General features: G+C 39.2%; 1 protein-coding gene across 1 annotated transcript; it reads right to left on the bottom strand.

The window, feature by feature from the left end:
- Positions 1-206: 206 nt before the first annotated feature.
- On the bottom strand, positions 207-18,419 carry abcg2a (ATP-binding cassette, sub-family G (WHITE), member 2a). Its single transcript, XM_046869366.1, has 16 exons — positions 17,778-18,419; positions 15,107-15,256; positions 11,370-11,429; positions 11,121-11,235; positions 8,154-8,306; positions 7,806-7,963; positions 7,078-7,229; positions 5,573-5,674; positions 5,242-5,492; positions 4,468-4,550; positions 3,970-4,059; positions 3,159-3,283; positions 2,171-2,325; positions 1,984-2,073; positions 1,492-1,580; positions 207-916 (listed from the first exon to the last, which is right to left on the bottom strand). The coding sequence occupies exons 2-16, from the start codon at positions 15,235-15,237 to the stop codon at positions 760-762; spliced, it is 1,911 nt and encodes a 636-aa protein (XP_046725322.1). The 5' UTR covers positions 15,238-15,256; positions 17,778-18,419; the 3' UTR covers positions 207-759.
- Between the last annotated feature and the right edge of the window lie 1,683 nt (positions 18,420-20,102).

Raw genomic sequence — 20,102 nt, 5'->3', positions numbered from 1 at the left:
TATCTACTTTGTAAGGACTTTGATTGGCTGAAGGCGCACTCAAACATTTTCAGAAGAAAAGTTTTATTATTAAAAAAATTTATTTTATTAATTTTTTTTTACAACAGTCACTTAATATAAAATGAGGTGTTTTTTTTCTTTTCATTCCCAACACAAGTGTCTATAATACAGTCAGTAATCAGGGATCGAGTTTTGTTCCACGAGAGTTAAGCTTGTGAAAAATGTGCTTTAATTATTGGAAGCAGCTTCAAATTGGAATTACATTTTTTTTAATAATAAAAAAATAAATTGCATGAACAAAAGTGAATTGTTCCTATGTACTTATGAAAATTATGTGCAGGACAACAATCATGCTCTCATTTGTGTATATATAAAAATGAGTACAAATCAGCAAATGTTGCATAGTTATTTTCCTGCATAAAAAAAAAAAATGCTTTTTCTTATTTTTATAATAATTGGAACCCAAAAAACTATAATGGAGGATTTTGTGTAGAGGATAAACCAGGCAGAAATACTGTTCAAGTGCTTTGGAGAATAAATGCATGTTTTAAGAAAAAAATAAATAGATGCTGTAGCTTATATTACTGTTGATGAAATTTGGGAAAGCTTTAAGGAAAAGGAAGGTGGGATTGAGGGGGCGGAGCTAATCATGAAGCAGGGCTTGAGAAGTATAATAATTAGCGCAAAATGTAATAAAGGGAGGAAACATTTAGTCATTGAACAACTCGAAACCCAGTGTAAATGTGTGTGCGCATCCATCTATGTGAATTTCTTAATTAAGCGCAGTTTGAGGTATGCGATACTCAGGAAGATGACGATCATGCAGCCCAGAGCCACGATATTCTGCCACATGCCCCAGGTGGAATAGTCAATGCCCTGCGCCGTCAGAAATCTCTCTCCGGTCGTACAGCTGGAACTGTACAGTAGAAATGTGAAAGATATTGGAATATTGTGCTCAATTTCAACACTAAAATGCACTCGTTCTGGTGTGTTACACTGAACTCTGCTTTAATGAAACAAAACTTCATCTGCATTTAATATAATCGAATTTAGGTGCTAGAACCTTCTAAATGTGCATGTTTTGTGCTACCTGAGGAAAAATATAAACATACAGTATATTGACAAGTATTAGGACACCTGACTTTTACAGCCATATGTAGTAGTTCTTCAAACTGTTCCCACAAAATTGGAAGTGCACAATTATACTGGACGTCTGTGGATTATGGGTTGGAGTGGAAGATCTCCTGCTATACAGCTCTGCCCTCAACCCTACAGAACCCACATCAGTACCTGACTTTACTAACACCCTTGTGGCCGAATGAATCTCCACAGAATCTAGTGGAACATCTTTCCAGAAGATTGGAGGTTATTATGACTGCAAAATGTAGAGTGGGATGAATTATACCAATCTTATGCTCAGGTGTCCACAAACTTTTGTCCAATTTAGATTAGACACATGATTAGACTTATGAATCCAGTAGTTTTACTTACTTGGTTCCTATAGTGATATTGAAGTGAGGAGGCAGAGTTGTTGGAGGGTCACAGAATTCCAGCCCAACAAACTCGTTCACCAGGAGACCCTGAACACACATCATCATCGTCCATCCATTATATACATACACACAAATAAAACTCTCCCGACCAAGACTTACAGCAACTAAAGATGACTTTGTGAGAAATATATTGGGATTAAACTATTTAAAAAGATTAAAGATTTAGGTGTGAAGCTCAAATGCTAATTCAAATACCAGGAAGCCAAATTACGTCTTTACTAAAAGAATTGCTACTCCAAAAAAAAAAAAGGTATCGATCCAACACTAGCTAGTGTATTTGCTAGTGAAGTGGACTTTATAGCACCACCTGGCAACCAAACTAATTAAAACAACCACAGGCCTGACCAGGCAGCTACTAAGGATGAGTTGAATGTGTCACACTGTACATTGATGTTAATGAAAATAGTGTTAGAGCTGCGTGCTAACTTACCGTAAGGCCATAGCGGGGAATGCTGAAGTATTTTAGCCAGTTTAGCCAGTCAGCAATGCTCGGCAAATTCACCAACAAGCCTGAGAAAATCTGAACACGAACAAAAAGTCTGATAAGTAATGATACTGAATCTGGGTTTACATGCAGGAGAAATGATAGTAGGCGGTGTGTGTGTGTGAATTTGTACCATCATGAACACAAAGCTGATGGTCATGTAGATGTTGGCGATGGCCACCACGTTCTGATCGGCCGAAATGGCCATCACCATGGATGTCGCGGTGTACGCGGTCATGGCAACAGTGAACATGAAGAAAAAAAACGATCCTGTATCCACTTTGAACCCTGGTGATTGGGGCAAAAGAATTCAGTATGTAATATATAAAATTAAACTCTAATCCAGTACAATTAAAAATAAAATTAATAAATAAAAAAAATGTAAAAAATGTATTAGCTTGTGAAACTTGAATTCTTAAGAGCACACACACACACACACACACACACACACCAGAAAACCTTCATATCAAAATATTTTATAAAGCTGAAACTACTGTAAGATCTTTTGTACTTTAAAAAAAAATGTATACTTCAGGAATAATGGAATGATGATTCAAACATTGATTTCTTCTCCAAGGAGGGGGGGACCACAACGGGACCAATGCTTGTGTAATAGATAAACTATTTATATTTAAATAAAATATTTATTCAACTTACCAATTTTATTGATATTGTATCTTTTTATTAGTTCATATTTATATATGTGAAAAGTGTCTTATTCCTGTACAGAGTGTAATGTCAGTGTGAAGCCTGTAGGGGGGGGTAAAGCCTGTAGCAACATTGGTGAGACAAAGCGAGGACATAAATAGCCATTTTGTTTAGTTTAAAATAAAATTAAGGCCAAATGTCTCTTTTTTGTGTTTTTTTTTGTACAAAAAAAATAACTTGCACCAATTAAACAAATATTTACCTCACATGAATCAACTATTTGTCTATTTGGCCATGAATCTTTTCTCCTTTCCTTTTTTATAAATAATAAACAGAATATGTTTTTAAGATAAACAAAGCCAATCTTTTTCTTTTAGTCACTGACTTTAAGATTAGGAATTACTCGAAGATTAATTAAGATTTATTTCATTCAAGTGCCAGTGTTTTCACGTGTGTGTGTGTGCGTGTGTTACCGATCATCCAGTAGGCCACCGAGCTGAAGATGATGGCTGGAACTGTGCGCAGGGTGAGAATATCCGAGAGCAGCTTACACAGGAAGTACACCGACACTCTGTAATAACCACTAACATACTCGTGTCTGTACAGGAAGTGGGAGAAGAAACAGTTTTACTCCTAATGTCCAGAAATACATATGGACAAAAGCTTGTGGACACCTGACTATTAGATTTGTGTTGGCTTTTCGAACATCCCAGTCCACATTTAGTCCCAATTTGCTGTTGATATAAACCTCCACACTTCTGGGAAAATGTTGCATTAGATTGTGGAGATGTTTGCTCCTTCAGGTTTATGAGTGTAAAGTCAGGTACTGATGTAGGTGAGGGGAGGAGGTCTGGGGTGCAGTTAAAGCTCTAATAGGCTTGAGGTTAGAGCTCTATAGCAGACCACTTAATATCTTCCACTCCAACCCATGTACAGCAGATCTTCATGGGGCACATGGTCATGCTGGAACAGATTTGGGTCTCCTAGTTTAAGTAACGGGTCAGGAAAAGTCAGGCGTCCCAGACAGTATATATGATTCTCCATTAGTTTTAATTCTATTTTATTTGTAAAGTGCTTTTAATGTTTGACTGTCAAATAGATAAATGAAAGGCATAAGTCATTTTTTTTTACGGTGCAGGAAAGCATATAATTTATCATCGAGTCTAAATCACTCCGACTGGGTCTCTGTGGAAGGACAACTCTACAGGCACTTCTCCACAAAACACTGCTCCTAGATTTCATCTACTCATGTAATGAAGTGTGTCAGGTTTTTTCTCCACTCACAGGAAGAGCTTGCGCTCTGTGATGAAGAGTTCAGCAGAGGACAGCGAGCCGAAACACTGGTTGGTGGTGATGAAGAACAAGGCGCCCATTCTGTGATCCACCAAAACATACACACACACACACACACACACACACACAGTCAGATACACTAAAATTTAATTAAACACTATAAACAAACCAAAAAAGTAGTGTTTGTTTTGTGCTTGAAGAAGATCCAGTACTCAATCCGCTAGATCTTTATATACACACTCTCCATTATATAATCCATTTCTTCTCACAGAAATCGATCACCTGAGCTCAAACAGATGATGCAGACTACTACTGCAAAATAGGAGAAAGTGGGCGGGGCTTCCCAGTCACCATTTAATAGTGAAGAGCTCAAAACACCCATCAATCATTCATTCTTTTGGCCATTCTTTTATCTGGTATTTAGAATCCAAAGACTTTCTCATATGTGAATTAAACTAACAGTTGGCAGGTCTTTTTTTTCCCCCTCACCTGTTCTGGATTCCACTTGAATTGTTTGGCACGCTGAAAAAGATGGCGCCGACGATCAGAGCTAAGAAAAGAGTCACGCCGACCTGGAGGGGAAAAAAAAAAACAAGGAAAAAATGGGTCATCCAACACATAAAACATAACCGAGTGCTGCAGGTTTAATAAAGATTAATATAGTAAAAAAAAAAAAAATCATAATTTCTATAAATCCTGCCGTACATTGCGCCACACCTGTAGTGTCTTTATTCGCCACTAGTGGGCAGCACCCCAAACTTTTGAGACCTCCTGCACTAGCATGAGAAGGCCTGGTGTGCTGTTCCATTTTATCACAAAGGTGTTTATAATGGTTGAAGTCAGAGCTTTATAGCAGAGCACTCAAGATCTTACACTCCAGCCCATGTAAACTAAATCTTCCTGCAGATGCACATGAGCGTGGTCTCCTAGATTAAAAATTCAGACGTCCTCTACAATTGTGTGCCTCCAGCTTTCTGGTAACATTTTGAAGAGGAACCACATATAGCTGGGGGAAAAGAAAATGTGGTGTCCCAATACTTGTCCATTTAGTGTATGTAAGAACCCATATGAATGGGTTTGGTGGTTCTTCATCACCACATAAGGCTGGAAATGTCCAGTGTCTCAATCATTTCATCCATAAAGCGGAAAATAAAGCGAACATGAATGTACGTTGAGGTCAGTTACTAACCGCTTCGAAGTCTCTCCTTCACGCATGTGTACCTGCTAATCATCTTATAGACGAGGCATAAAAAAGCCACTCACCTGAGCGAAGGAGGTCTGTGGATTGAGCATCAGGTTGCGGAACGTCCTCTTCAACACCCATTTGAACTGGTGGCCGAAAGACGTGCTGTAGGTGACGGTGCGGGATTTGGGCCGGTTGTCGTAATTCCGGCCCTGAGTGATCTCCTCCAGCTCGTCTTTGGTCTGCTTGTAGTGCGACCACTGCTTGTACTCCTGCACCAGACGGTCCTCGATGGGCTGACGGTCCGGTGCGCTCTGCTTCTGATCCGGTTCTGCCGCGCACACACAGAAAAACATTCGAGCATATTTCAACGTTCGATGTGCGTGTCTATAAAAATAGAGTGCGACAAACCTGCATTATCCTCCAGTTTGTCTTGAGACAGCGCAGTATAATCTCCATTAATGACATCCAGGAAGAAGTCAGCGGGGTTGTTATGAGGTTCACAGCTGAAGCCTAAAACACACAACAAATCTATTCGCATTTTTGTTCTTAACAGCAGAAATCTTTTTAACCCCAGTACCCATTTAATACCCAGTATAATTTATATGCTTCACTTTAGATTTGTATCATTCACAGTTGAATTGTGTGGTAAATCTTTTTGTTATTTTGATAGATATGCTAGGTGGGAGTTTGAACCCCCTCATCTTTCACAGTTCACATACATATCAATTTTCAGATTATTAATTGAAAGACAATGAGAAATCCTACGTTGTTTTGCTTGTATTTTTCTGTTGCATGAGAATTTTTGTGGAAAAGAGACATTTTATACCCTATAAATTGTACTTCATTTAGTAAAAATACACTAAAATAAAAATTATAAATCCATTTTTGTTGTACCTTTCATTAAGAGTCAAGTACTAAATGTTTGTAGGCACCCAACTGGTATTCTTCCTCGTCTTCTGGCTAGGTGCACACTTGACCATTGTCTGAACCAGGTTTTGTATAAAATCCACTATTCTCATTTTCCTACAATTACCTGAATTATGCTGAAGCGAAAACTCAATCATTCAAATTCCGATCAGTGCCAAATTTGGTGTAAACCACCAGCACATCAACCTGGACAATACATATAAAACAATTCTGAATATTCCATAAGGTTTGCCAGGAATGGACCAATGAATCTGACCATGAAGCCACCAAACAGGAAGAATCTCAGCAATTAGCACATGGAACCACGAATGCTGGGTAACGAAATGCCACTGCCACCTACTGATTAAAAGTTACAATAACATGCTCTAACACGCTTCTGACACCTTACCGTTACTATTAAAACCCACTGTTCGTGGTTAAAGCATACACATAATCAGTGACACCCCAAATCACTCTTGAAACTCTTTCTCTAAACTTATCATTGTAGCATATCTGTGAAGGTGCAGCTCACTGAGGTCACACATTGACCCAAAAACATTCACAGTACTGTAATAAAAAAAAAAAACAGAACAGAAAAATGCTTATCTTAAGTTCGTTCAATCCTTGTTAGCATGGCAGGAAAAAAAGCCTACCCTGATTTTAAAACCTCTATTGGATAAAACATTGGAGCTAAAAATTGTGAAAAAACGCAAAAACAATTTACGCATTGACACAAACCTTCATAGGAGTCTTCAGGACCATGCCCTGAGGTTACGCAAGGTTTGGTGGTGTGTGGAATATCTCCTGCTATAGAGCTCTGACCTCAACCCTAATAAACATCTTTGGGATTAATTGGAACCCTGAGAGCACCACAGGCCTTCTCACCTCACCTACATCACTGACTTGACTTTTCTTGACCACATAGTCTAGTTATATTCTATAACGTGTATCAGAGGCACTATGGAGATATTCTTATATGATGATCCGTTGTGTGTGTGATGACGCACCGATGTCACTGAAGTACTGCAGTGCACTCTGAGCAGGCCCATGGTAAACCTGCCTTCCTGCCGCCAGCAGGGTGAGGGAATCGAACAGCCGGTAAATGGAGTAGCGTGGCTGGTGAATAGACAGGATGATGGTCCGGCCGTGAGCAGACATCCTGTTAACACGGAGAACAATGAGAGGAACTCGCTACAGCCACATACTCTCAGTTCGTGTGTGTTCATTAGGGTTGCCAATCTCCAGGAATTTTCAACACTGGAACTTTCCATGGAAATTGACTGGGAATTAAAACAACCAGATTGAATGCAATTCCAGTTTCTATCCTGCACATTCATTAATGCACACAGCGCAGTTACTGCAGGGCTACTGAGGCCACGCCCCCTACGTGCTAAACATTAGGGATGCAAAGGGATGCAAAGGGATGAAAAATCTCTGGTAAATTTCCAGAAACTCTCCTTGGGAACTTTTACTTCCAGGTATTTGTAAGAAATTGGGGTAAATTTAAATAATCTGTATCATATTTATGTATGATACAGGTTATTTAAATTTACCCCAATTTCTTATAAATACCTGGAAGTTTCCAAATTGGAATATTTCCAAAATTCCACTGGAAAGTTCCCAAGAAAAGTTTCTGGAAATTTACCAGAGATTTTCCATCAATTTGCATCCCTAATCCCTTGTGTGCATGTGTGTGAGAGCATGAGTGTGTTTTTATACACACACACACACACACCTCTTTAATAGGGATAGTACAGAGTTAGCCGTGTTAGCATCCAGACCGGTCGTTGGCTCATCCAAGAAAAGGACAGACGGATCGATGATGAGCTCCATGCCGATGTTGGTCCTCTTTCTCTCACCTCCCGAAATTCCACGAATCAGTTGGGTGCCCACCTGTTTGTCAAACAGCCAATCAGAGACAATCAAAGTCCTGCCCATTAAACTCAGGTCTGTCTGAAGGAAAGCAATTATTTCTCTGGAATAATTTCTTCATACCATTCTGTGTCATTTTCTTATGGCTGTTGGTGGGGCTGTTGCGCAATCGTTTGCGCTAGTGTGTGTGTGTGTGTGAGAAATCGCCTACCCGTGAGTCAGCTACTTTAGTCAGCCCGAGCTCATCAATCAGTCGCTGCACTTTCTCCTCCTTCTCCTTCTGACTGATAGATGTCGGAAGCCTTAAAGCTGCCGAGAAGCGTAGATTCTCTCTCACGGTCAGAGTTCCCATCACCACATCGTCCTGAACAACACACACATATCAAAAGGTGTGTGTGTGTGTTCGACAATTAGTATATCTTCTTCTTCTTCTTTCGGCTGCTCCCATTAGGGGTCGCCACAGCGGATCATCCGTCTCCACACCACCCTGTCCTCTACATCTGCCTCTTTTACACCAACTACCTGCATGTCTTCCCTCACCACATCCATGAACCTCCTTTTTGGCCTTCCTCTTTTCCTCCTACCTGGTGGCTCCATCCTCAGCATTCTTCTACCAATATAATTTATGTCCCTCCTCTGCACATGTCCAAACCATCTCAATCTCGCCTCCCTCACCTTGTCACCAAAACATCCTACATGCGCTGTCCCTCTAATAAACTCATTTCTAATCTTATCCATCCTCGTCACTCCCAACGAAAACCTCAACATCTTTAGCTCTGCTACCTCCAGCTCCACCTCCTGTCTTTTACTCAATGCCACTGTCTCTAAACCATACAACATCGCAGGTCTCACCACAGTCCTATAAACTTTCCCTTTCAATTTTGCAGATACCCTACTATCACAAATCACTCCTGTCACTCTTCTCCACCCACTCCACCCTGCCTGCACTCTTTTCTTCACTTCTAACACACTCTCCATTACTTTGCACTGTTGAACCCAGGTACCTGAATTCCTCCACCTTCTGAAGCTCTTCTCCTGCAACCGCACCACTCCACTGCCCTCCCTCTCATTCACACACATGTACTCTGTCTTACTCCTACTGAGTTTCATTCCCCTTCTCTCCAGTGCATATCTCCACCTCTCCAGGCTCTTCTCAACCTGCTCCCTACTCTCACAACAAATCACAATATCATCCGCAAACATCATAGTCCAGGAGACTCCTGTCTGACCTCGTCCGTCAACCTGTCCATCACCACTGCAAACAGGAAAGGGCTCAGGGCCGATCCTTGATGCAGTCCAACCTTCACTCTAAACCAGTCTGTCGTACCTACTGCACACTTCACTGCCGTCACACTGTACTCATACATGTCCTGCACCACCCTTACATACTTCTCCGACACACCTGACTTCCTCATACAGTACCACAACTCCTCTCTTGGCACCCTGTCGTCGCCTTCTCTAAATCCACAAATACACAATGCAATTCCTTCTGTCCTTCTCTATACTTCTCCATCAACATTCTCAAAGCAAATATGGCATCTGTGGTGCTCTTCCTCGGCATGAAACCATACTGTTGCTCACAGATGGTCACCTCTTCTCTCAGCCTGGCTTCCACTACTCTTTCCCATAACTTCATGGTGTGACTGATCAACTTAATACCCCTGTAGTTACTGCAGGTCTGCACATCTCCTTTATGCTTAAAGATCGGTACCAGCACACTCTTTCTCCATTCCTCTTCTCACCTTCCAAAATCCTGTTAAACAATCTGGTCAAAAACCCCACTGCCATCTCTCCTAAACATCTCCACGCTTCCACCGGTATGTCATCTGGTCCAACCGACTTTCCACTCTTCATCCTCTTAATCGCTGCTCTCACTTCCTCCTTACTAATCTTATCTACATCCTGCTTCACCATCTCCACATCATCCAACCTTCTCTCTCTCTCTGATTTTCCTCATTCATCAGCTGCTCAAAATACTCCCTCCACCTTCTCAACACACTCTCCTCACTAGTCAACACATTTCCCTCTCCATCCTTTACTGCTCTAACTTGCAGTACATCCTTTCCAGCTCGGTCCCTCTGCCTGGCCAATCGGTACAAATCCTTTTCTCCTTCCTTAGTGTCCAACCTCTCATACAGCTCCTCCAATTAGTATATGTTCAATAATAATCAAATTAAATATCGTCTATATGGACAAATGTTGGTGACACCTGGCCATGCTTTCTGAACATCCCATTCCACATTTAGTACACTATTGCTGTTAAAAAAACCTCCACTCTCCTGCAAAGATGTTCCACTAGATTTTGGAATGTGTTCGTGAAGATTTGTCGAGATTCATTCAGCCACAAGGGTGGTAGTAAAGTCAGGAACTGATGTACTGTAGGTGAGGAGGGTCTGGGGTGCAGTCAGAGGTCACATTCATCCCAAAGGTGTTTAAAAGGGCTAGAGCGCTACAGCAGGGAATCTTCCACTCCAACCCATGAAAAGCAGATCTTCATACTGCTGGAACAGGTTTTGGTCTTAAAGTTTCCTGTTACTGCATACTCATAGCATTCAGGATGCTTCTCTCAATAAACAACCTTTTAGTTACAAGGTTAATTATTCATGAAGCGAACGCTAAAGCGTAGCGGTACTGCGCAAAGCTAACCGGCTAACGTCGTTTTAGCATGGCCGGGTCGGTCTTACAGTCATAATTTGTTTAGTCATGGTGCGTATGAAAAGGCTGAGCGAGATCACCGCTCAGACTTTCCGTTTAAATAATTTAATGACTGGAGACGCAACAACTTCCCCTTTACACATAAACGCTGAGAAACAAAACAACATTCAGCAATTTTGATTGGGAATTGTGTAAATGAGGAGCAAATGTGAAAAACAAGGAAGAAAGATGATGAGTGCTGGAACATTATGAGGATGTGATACTACGTGTGTGTGTGTGTGTGTGTGTGCGCGCACAATAGAGAGAGAGAGAGAGAGAGAGAGAGAGAGAGAGAGAGAGAGACACACTGATGTTCAGTGAGACACAGAAAAAGAAAGACAGACCGATAGACAAAGAAAAGAGAGAAAGACAAACAGACACATAGAAATGGGAAAGAGACAAACAGAAACACTGATGGACAGACACTGAGACACAGAAAGAAAGAGGCTGAGAAAACCAGACAAATAGACAAAGATGTACCCACCTGTACTACATATCCAGACAGACATTTAAAGTTGGGCGGCTGTGGTGCTCCATCTATCAGCACCTCTCCAGTCAGTCCTTTGGGATCCTTCCTCGCCGCTAGCACATCCAAAAAACTTCATGTGCACGCACACACACACACACACACACACACACACACAAAACTCAAAACAGCAAACCGACTGGCCGTAACACTACGCACAGATTAACACAATGTTAAAAAAAAAAAAAAAAAAAGGAAAACACTTACGAGGATTTCCCGCTGCCTGTGGCCCCCAGTATGGCGTTCAGTCCAGGCTTCATTATTCCACTATATAAAGTAAAACACGTAAAAGTGAAGTTAGCGTAAGTCATGTATACAGTGTAGGGGTGGTTAGTGCGCTGCTCCAAGCGTGTTCAGCTGTACTCAAGTAGTGTTCAGATTGGGGAGTTCAATCATTCTGATCAATTTGGACACAATAAAAGTGATCGAATAGTCTAAAAAAAAAATAAAAAACTGTAGCAAAGTTACAGGGACATCTGCCAAATTCTACCTGGCATTATGATGGGCTTCACAAAATTCATATCAAATCAATACATTTCCTTAGGAGAAAACCTTTAACCTCAAAGTAACAAAATTACATGTACTTATTGTAATTCAGTAGTTTTTTGGTACTTCTATTTAAAGTAGCTCTTAAATTAAGGAAGTTTACATTTACTTAAGCATGTTTAATTTTTTTTTTCTTTAAGTATTACATTTACAAGTCATAGACCGTAGTGTTTTTTTATTTATTTTATTTAATGTATTTTTTCTTATTGCACTTCAAGTAAAAACAATTAGTTTGAGATTTTTGTCCTTTTTGAACTACACTAGAATCCCCCCCCACGCAGTTTAAAAAAAATTAAAATAAAAAGGGTAAATTTGAAATGAGCCACTTTTTACTTTTACTTGAGTAGATTTATAGAACGCCAACTTTACACGTACAAGTAAAATATCATTGACATCATAGTATTTTTACTTGAGTAGGAGTATATATATAAAAATCACTATTTTATACACAACATGACTGCTGAAATCTGATTGGAATGAAAACTCCAACGTAAACAGACACTATTTAAAGCAAAAGCTATGAAATGGAGAGAATAAACTTAAGAATAATTTAATGCATTTTAATGGACAAAAAAGGTCCCGATGAGTTTTATAAATCTGCTTTATTTCTCAGATCAGGGGAGTCACATCTTCACAAATGGAAAAAAAAAAGCTGCGTAGAAAACAGCATGCAACTGCCTTACGCATTCTGCTGAGTAATGTTAAGCTAGCATGAGTGTTCAGAACAGAAACAGCCTCGACACATCACACTCATGATTAGACAAATGGCTGATTCATGTCAGAGCTCCTCGAGTCAGTGATTCCTTAATTTAGAGCATGATGTGTAATGCTTCATCATAAAGACTAGATAGGAGTCGGTGGCCTTTTTAAACAACACACTTTTTGAAGCCAATGAAAAATCTAAACACACATCTTTCTCACGACTCATGTACAGCTGAACAATAACCAGTGTGTGTGTGTGTGTGTGTGTGTGTGTGTGTGTGTGTGTGTTATTATTGATGTTTCACGACCTTACATAACACCCAGCAGGAGAACTGCTATTTTCTATTGTTTCGATTTATCTTTTGTGTGAGCAGGAAAAAATATACAATCCCAGGTGCGTGTGTGTGTGTGTGTGTGTGTGTGGGCACATGAATAAGCAACTGTGTAAAGGGTAATACATCCTGACTGTGAGGGTCCAAGCTACTGTGTGTAGAGTCACGTCTCTGTCTTTGTAGAACTATATATACACACATGAAGCTGTGCTCAGTGTTCGTTTATAGTCATTTGAAATCTCCTTCTCTCTCACACACACACACACACACACACACACACACACACACACAGGTCTGTATGACCAATAATTCTAGTGATGTGGCTCATTACCTCAGATATCCTTCATTACTGTATCTCAATTAGCATTACAGCCTTCATTACAGTATCCCAGTTAGCATTACAGCCTTCATTACAGTATCCCAGTTAGCATTATAGCCTTCATTATAGTATCCCAGTTAGCATTATAGCCTTCATTACAGTATCCCAGTTAGCATTATAGCCTTCATTACAGTATCCCAGTTAGCATTATAGCCTTCATTATAGTATCCCAGTTAGCATTATAGCCTTCATTATAGTATCCCAGTTAGCATTATAGCCTACATTATAGTATCCCAGTTAGCATTATAGCCTTCATTATAGTATCCCAGTTAGCATTATAGCCTTCATTACAGTATCCCAGTTAGCATTATAGCCTTCATTATAGTATCCCAGTTAGCATTATAGCCTTCATTACAGTATCCCAGTTAGCATTATAGCCTTCATTATAGTATCCCAGTTAGCATTATAGCCTTCATTATAGTATCCCAGTTAGCATTATAGCCTACATTATAGTATCCCAGTTAGCATTATAGCCTTCATTACAGTATCCCAGTTAGCATTATAGCCTTCATTACAGTATCCCAGTTAGCATTATAGCCTTCATTATAGTATCCCAGTTAGCATTATAGCCTACATTATAGTATCCCAGTTAGCATTATAGCCTTCATTATAGTATCCCAGTTCGCATTATAGCCTTCATTATAGTATCCCAGTTCGCATTATAGCCTTCATTATAGTATCCCAGTTCACATTATAGCCTTCATTACAGTATCCCAGTTCGCATTATAGCCTTCATTACAGTATCCCAGTTCGCATTATAGCCTTCATTACAGTATCCCAGTTAGCATTATAGCCTTCATTACAGTATCCCAGTTAGCATTATAGCCTTCATTATAGTATCCCAGTTAGCATTATAGCCTTCATTATAGTATCCCAGTTAGCATTATAGCCTTCATTATAGTATTCCAGTTAGCATTATAGCCTTCATTATAGCCTTCATTATAGTATCCCAGTTAGCATTATAGCCTTCGTTAGCACAGCTCACTCACTTAAGAGTTGTAAGGCTCAGAGTTGAGGATGCTTAGTACTCTATTTTTTTGTTAGTTTGTTTAGATGTGGTTAAGAAACTAATATATTTAATTCGAAAACAAATATGTTGAACATTTTAAATCCATATTTTTATGTATTTAACAAAATATCTCAGAAAAAGTTGGTTCCTCAAACAGTTCTTCTGTTATTTAACAGACGTGGTCTCCACCTGACATCTCAGTAAAGTGAGACTCCTATCGATACGTCGTGAAGACCATGGCTGTAGTCATAGACGTCGCTCTCAACATGAAGGCGTGGTTTTCGTGGTGTTATACAACCTGCTAATCTGTTGCAAGACCTTTACCCCTATCTCTCTTATCAGACGAGTTAACGGCAGCCATAAAATTCTGCTTGTGGCATAACAATAACTTTGAGCTCGTCTGCCTCAGAGCGACAATAAACGCAATATATAACTAGTGTAAAGATTTTACAAGAGGATATCAGGTGTGGATTTAAAGTTCAGCTAAAATGAACGTAGTCTAAAATATTAAAGTTTTAAATATGCTTGGGAAAAAAAATGGGAATTTTATTGGTTTTAATGGAAATATACCAATGTCATATACCATTAGGCACCAATGGAACATTTTTGGAATCTTGTTGATCAGAAGTTTCTACAATTTAGCTTGATTATAATTTAATGATGTTTACAAACACATGCTGTAATGGAAACCATTTGGAAAGAGATTATTGATTGTAAAGGTATTTGTAGTAAAAACCCTCCAATTTTCTGTGATGGTTTAAATTTTATCTATAGGTATTCCTCTACCTCGAAGCATCTCATAGAGATACGCTCATCCTAGCGGCGCGTCCAACGTATCGTACATCGTATGCTGTGCCTGTATTTTTACAATTTTGTCGTATAGCTATCATCATTGTAAGAACTAAAAATCGTAAGTCGAACCGTCGTATCTCTGGGACCATCTGTATAGATTTCCAGCAAAATAGATAAAACTGACTTGAGGTCAATGAGGATGTCTTTGTGGGTCTTCTTCTGTTTGCAGAGTATCCCAGTCCGGCAGGTGACGCTGTAGTGGATGTTGTGGAAGCTCACTGTAGCCCCATGGCCTCCTTTCTTCGTACCATCCATGCTTCGGTTTTCGGGTGTCCTGCGAAATGTGGAAAAAAATTAAACACTCAAACACTTTTGTCCAATATGTATTGTATAAACAGTATTTATACAGTACATATTGGACAAAAGTATTCAGACGCCTGATTTTTCAGCCATGTGACTCTTCCCCAAACTGTTACCACAAAGTTGGAAGCACACAATGTCTTTGGATATGATGGTATGAAATTTTCCCCTTACTTGAACCATAAGACCCAAAACTGCTCCTGCATGACAAAGCCCCCGTGCACAAATCCAGCTCCATGAAGAAATGCTTTTCATGGGTTTGAGTGGAAGATCTCCTGCCATAAATCTCTGACTTCTATTAAACACCTAAGGGATGAATTGGAACTGGACCCCAGGCCTCCACACCTCACCTACCTGACTTTACTAACACACTTGGTTACAGCACAAATCTCCACAAGCACACTCCAAAATCGAGTGGAACATCTTCCCAGAGGAGTGGAAAACACTAGAAGAGCAAATGGGGACCACCAATCTTATGCTCAGGTGTTCTTAATCTTGTGTCTATATAGTGTAGTTACATTCAACATTGCAGGTTCTTGTTATGTAGCAGATAAAAAGAAGTTTCCTCATCCATTTTTCTTTTTCAAAACCTCTACAAAAGATTATATACACTCCTTATCCAATTCAGTAATCTCTGAAAGTCTGCTTTTAAATAAATTACATGCAGGAACCCTTTAGAGAAGAACAGCTGACCCAGGCTTAGGTTATCATCACATATTATATGGAACCCAGTCAGGGTAACCTTATATTAAATGAAACGCCAACCCCCCAAGGATCAGACTTTCACTGTGGAGCGAGAACATACAAACTTACACCAAGAACAATCTTCTTGATTTCTTCTTACCACTTTATTTGTAGAAATACAAATGAAATGAACATTTTCTACCCAAGTTTATTTTGCATTAGAGCTACATGGTAGTTTGTTCACACCAAAGATATAAACAGGGCAAAAAAAAACATTTATTACAATGAAGCTCAATGATCTGAGGTGGCCATGTTGGCTGAATTCTTCATGTTGGCTGAATTATAAACCAAAAAGTTGTGATAACATTCAAATAAATACATACTAAAAATAATTCTTATCAATAATCCTTATGTAATATAAAGATATTTATAGTTTTGGCTTCGGAATCGTATTCCATCCTAATATTGGTAGATGTTAGACCCTTATCGGAGCATGCTGAGATTTATTTCCCACCACCTAAACATTGCCATGAGGTGTCTTTGGTGACAATGATGTTCCATCATGAGAGAGCAAAATATGCCGAAAATCGTAACGTCAGCGAAAACAATATGCGGTAAACAAATCGGTTATCGAACTTGGCAATCGAATTCAGCCGCGGTTTTATTGGGATCATCTCATACAGCGCGATCAGCAATAATCATAAAAATATATATATTGTCAATTTACAGCCCAAGTTAATTTACTTTCTCATGTGTAAAACTCCATTTTGAACTTGTTTTGACTCATGAACTGATGCTGAACTTGTTCAACAGCAAGCAGAACATTTAGAGAGGAATAAACGATGGAAAAAACTTCAGACTCGAACTCGCCACAACACACCTGACCTTATATGCGTGATTATTTTTTAAAAAGTAGTTAAAAAGAAGGTTTTGGGATCGTGAACATTTTCATAGAGATCAGTGTTTGACTTATTAATATCATTCTAATAAAGGATCAGTGTGCTGAATCACATTTGAGTTCATTAAGTAAAGAGTCTTGTAAGAAAAATAACAATAGGAAAATTATAGACAATAAAAATCACAGTACTTTGGATACCTAAGTACATTTGAAGGCAAATACTTTTGTACTTTTACTCAAGTGAAAGTTTAAAGGGACACTTTTACTGGAGTCACATTTGACTTACTGTATCTCTACTTTAACTCAAGTACATGGTTTGTCTACTTTACCGTCATGCTGAAGCATGTTGGAGTCTCCTAGTTTTATGCTACAGCATCTAAAGACATCCTACACAATTGCATGCCTCCAATTTTGTGGTAACAGAAAAATGTAGGTGTCCCAATACTGTTAGATGTTAGATGTTAGACGTTAGGTTTGGGTCTCCTAGTCCAAGTGAAAGGAAATGTTCATGCAACAGCATTTAAAAACATCCTGCATGCTTTAATGCGTGTCTCTAACGTTGTAGTAACTGTTTACACGTTCACATATGGATGGAAACTTTTTTTTGTCTAAATAGTGTAGATGCCTTAGTGTAATAATTAATTAAAAGTATGTGCACCCCTGCCCTAGTTGGAGCTTCTTCCTTGTGCAAACAATGAAATCTAGGAATGCAAATACTTTGAAAGCAAAGATATTTACAAACAGAAGGTCCCGGGACGCGTGTGTGTGTGTGTGTGTGTGTGTGTGTGTGTGTGTTTTGAATATATGATAATTCTGCAAATAAATAAACATTTTGAAAGCCAACATCTGTTTAATAGTCTAAACCGTTTAATAAAACAAAGTCTACAGTTGAAGAAAAAAAAAAAGAACACACCTGGTTGATGTAAACGGCTCGTGCAGCTCCTCTCGCGCCTATGTGAGTCCTTATAAAACCATACCGGGTACCGGAGCGCGCGCTTGAAAACGAGCACGCGCGCAGTTGCAACTCTCGCGTGAGAGACTTGTATCATAACTCTCTTTCCCGCTCTCTATATATATATGTATATACATAGACGTAGCGGATGGCACGTGCTCAGAATATGGGCGGGGTCATGTCGTAAGTGTGACGTCATAATTATGGACGAGGCATAGCCGGTATATTGGGGAATGTAACGTAAATCAAATAGGATACCGTGCGCGCGGAACGTGTATCGATTCGGATTCGCTTGATTTGGAAAGACACAACCGGGTCAGGATGCGTGCACGCGTGTGTTGACTTTTCTTGGACTCTGCTCGATCAAACCTTATCAGCAGCCAACCGAGATTCCCGGGTTACTCCCAGAGTCTCCCGGTTTTCCTGCATGAACTCCATAACGGGATCCAGCTGAGGAACCTCATGGAGTCTCCACTCTAACAAGTCTGTTCGGGGAGAAGTTGCTGACGCATGCGCACAAAGTTGCCGTTATGTTCTATAAAGCCATGAGCTCATTTGCATATTTATTTGTGTAGAAAAACAGTAAGATTTGCTGTTCTTTGAAAAAATATATATATAAATAACAGTATTATTAAAACATTATTAAAACTGACTCATTTGTCACTGGATTTTACTGGGAACAATGGTGACCAGTGATTGGTTACTGGGAACAGTAGTAATCAGTAATTGGTTGCTAAGAAAATAGTAATCAGTAATTTGTTATTAGCAACAATGATAATCAGGGTTTGGTCAATCAAAACAATCAATGGTAATGAATAATTGGTCACTGGAAACAATGGTAATCGGTGATTGGTCACTGGGAACAATAGTAATCAGTGATTGGATACTTAGAATAATAGTAATCAGTGATTGTTCCCAGTTGTTTGTTTCCAAATTGTTCCTATTTTCTCAGTAAATAATAATAATTAGTGGTTGATCACTGGGAACAATTTCATCAATAACTGGACGCTTAGAAAATGCTAATCAGTGATTGTTTACTGTTCTCCAGTAATTCGTTACTGGAGACATTGGAAATCAGTGATTGGTTACTGGGAACAACAATAATTAGGGATTGATTAATTGAAACAATGGTCATCAGTGGTTGGTTACTGGGATTAATGCGATTAATAATTGGTCACTGGGAACAATAGTAATCAGTGATTGGTTACTGGAAACAATCATAACCAGGGATTGGGTACTGGGAACAATCATAATCGGTGATTGGTTGATTTAAACAAACAATTGTAATGAATAATTGGGGATTGAACACTGGGACTAATTATAATTAATGACAGGTCACTGGGAACAGTTGTAATCAGTGAGATGTCAATAAAACCAATAGAGATCAGTGACTTGTAGTGACTGTTGAAAAGACATGTTTCTAAATATTAAAAAGTTTTGGCCCCCGTCTCACTAGTGACATCTTTTGGTGAAATGTATTAAAACACCACACACTGGTGTCAATAACTAATGAAGCATGTTGGAAGTATATACAACAAATATAAAAGTATATTTGTCTAAAAGTATATTATTATAATATATTATATTGCTAACAATATAATGAATCATAATACATTTATAGATTAATAGTTTATGTTTAGGGAGTTCAATAGTGTTGTATTTTGCCATATTAAATGTTACATTTATTGTGTTTTCTGCAAGAGGATATAAATAATAAGGTCAGTTTCCAGCTTTATCCCATGAAACTTTGAGGGTTTGTAGACAAGACTGATTTAAAAACAGTGTCAATAAAACTCGAGCATTTTGACCTCTCGCATACTTGTGATCACGTGACATGAGCTTGAACTTTGAAACACTGTGTCGAAATGCAAGTGCTTTAGATGTTTGCAGCAGATGGAACTTTGCTATCAGGTGTCGTGTTACTAGTGATGGACAGTTGGGAACAATATTGATTAATGATTGATCATTAGGGAACAGTGGTGATTAGTGGTGGATCATCAGGGAACTGTGGTGTTCAGCGATGGGTCATCAGGAAACTGTAGGATCAATGGTGGGTTATTGGGGAAACTGTGGAGATCAATGGTGGGTTATTGGGGAAACTGTGGAGATCAATGGTGGGTTATTGGGAAAACTGTGGAGATCAATGGTGGGTTATTGGGGAAACTGTGGAGATCAATTATGGGTTATTGGGGAAACTGTGGAGATCAATGGTGGGTTATTGAAACTGTGAAGATCAATGGTGGGTTATTGGGGAAACTGGAGATCAATGGTGGGTTATTGGGAAAA

The sequence above is a fragment of the Silurus meridionalis genome, chromosome 16 (assembly GCF_014805685.1).
Source record: "Silurus meridionalis isolate SWU-2019-XX chromosome 16, ASM1480568v1, whole genome shotgun sequence".
NCBI lineage: Eukaryota > Metazoa > Chordata > Actinopteri > Siluriformes > Siluridae > Silurus > Silurus meridionalis.
This window is presented reverse-complemented; position numbering and strand designations above follow the sequence as displayed.

Excerpts from the sequence above, each read along its gene's own strand:
- abcg2a (XM_046869366.1), bottom strand. The coding sequence starts at position 15,237 with ATGGATGGTACGAAGAAAGGAGGCCATGGGGCTACAGTGAGCTTCCAC. Across the intron at positions 5,675-7,077 it reads GCAGTACTTCAGTGACATCG|GCTTCAGCTGTGAACCTCAT; the intron begins GTGCGTCATCAC and ends TGTGTGTTTTAG. Across the intron at positions 4,060-4,467 it reads TCAAGTGGAATCCAGAACAG|AATGGGCGCCTTGTTCTTCA; the intron begins GTGAGGGGGAAA and ends GGTGGATCACAG.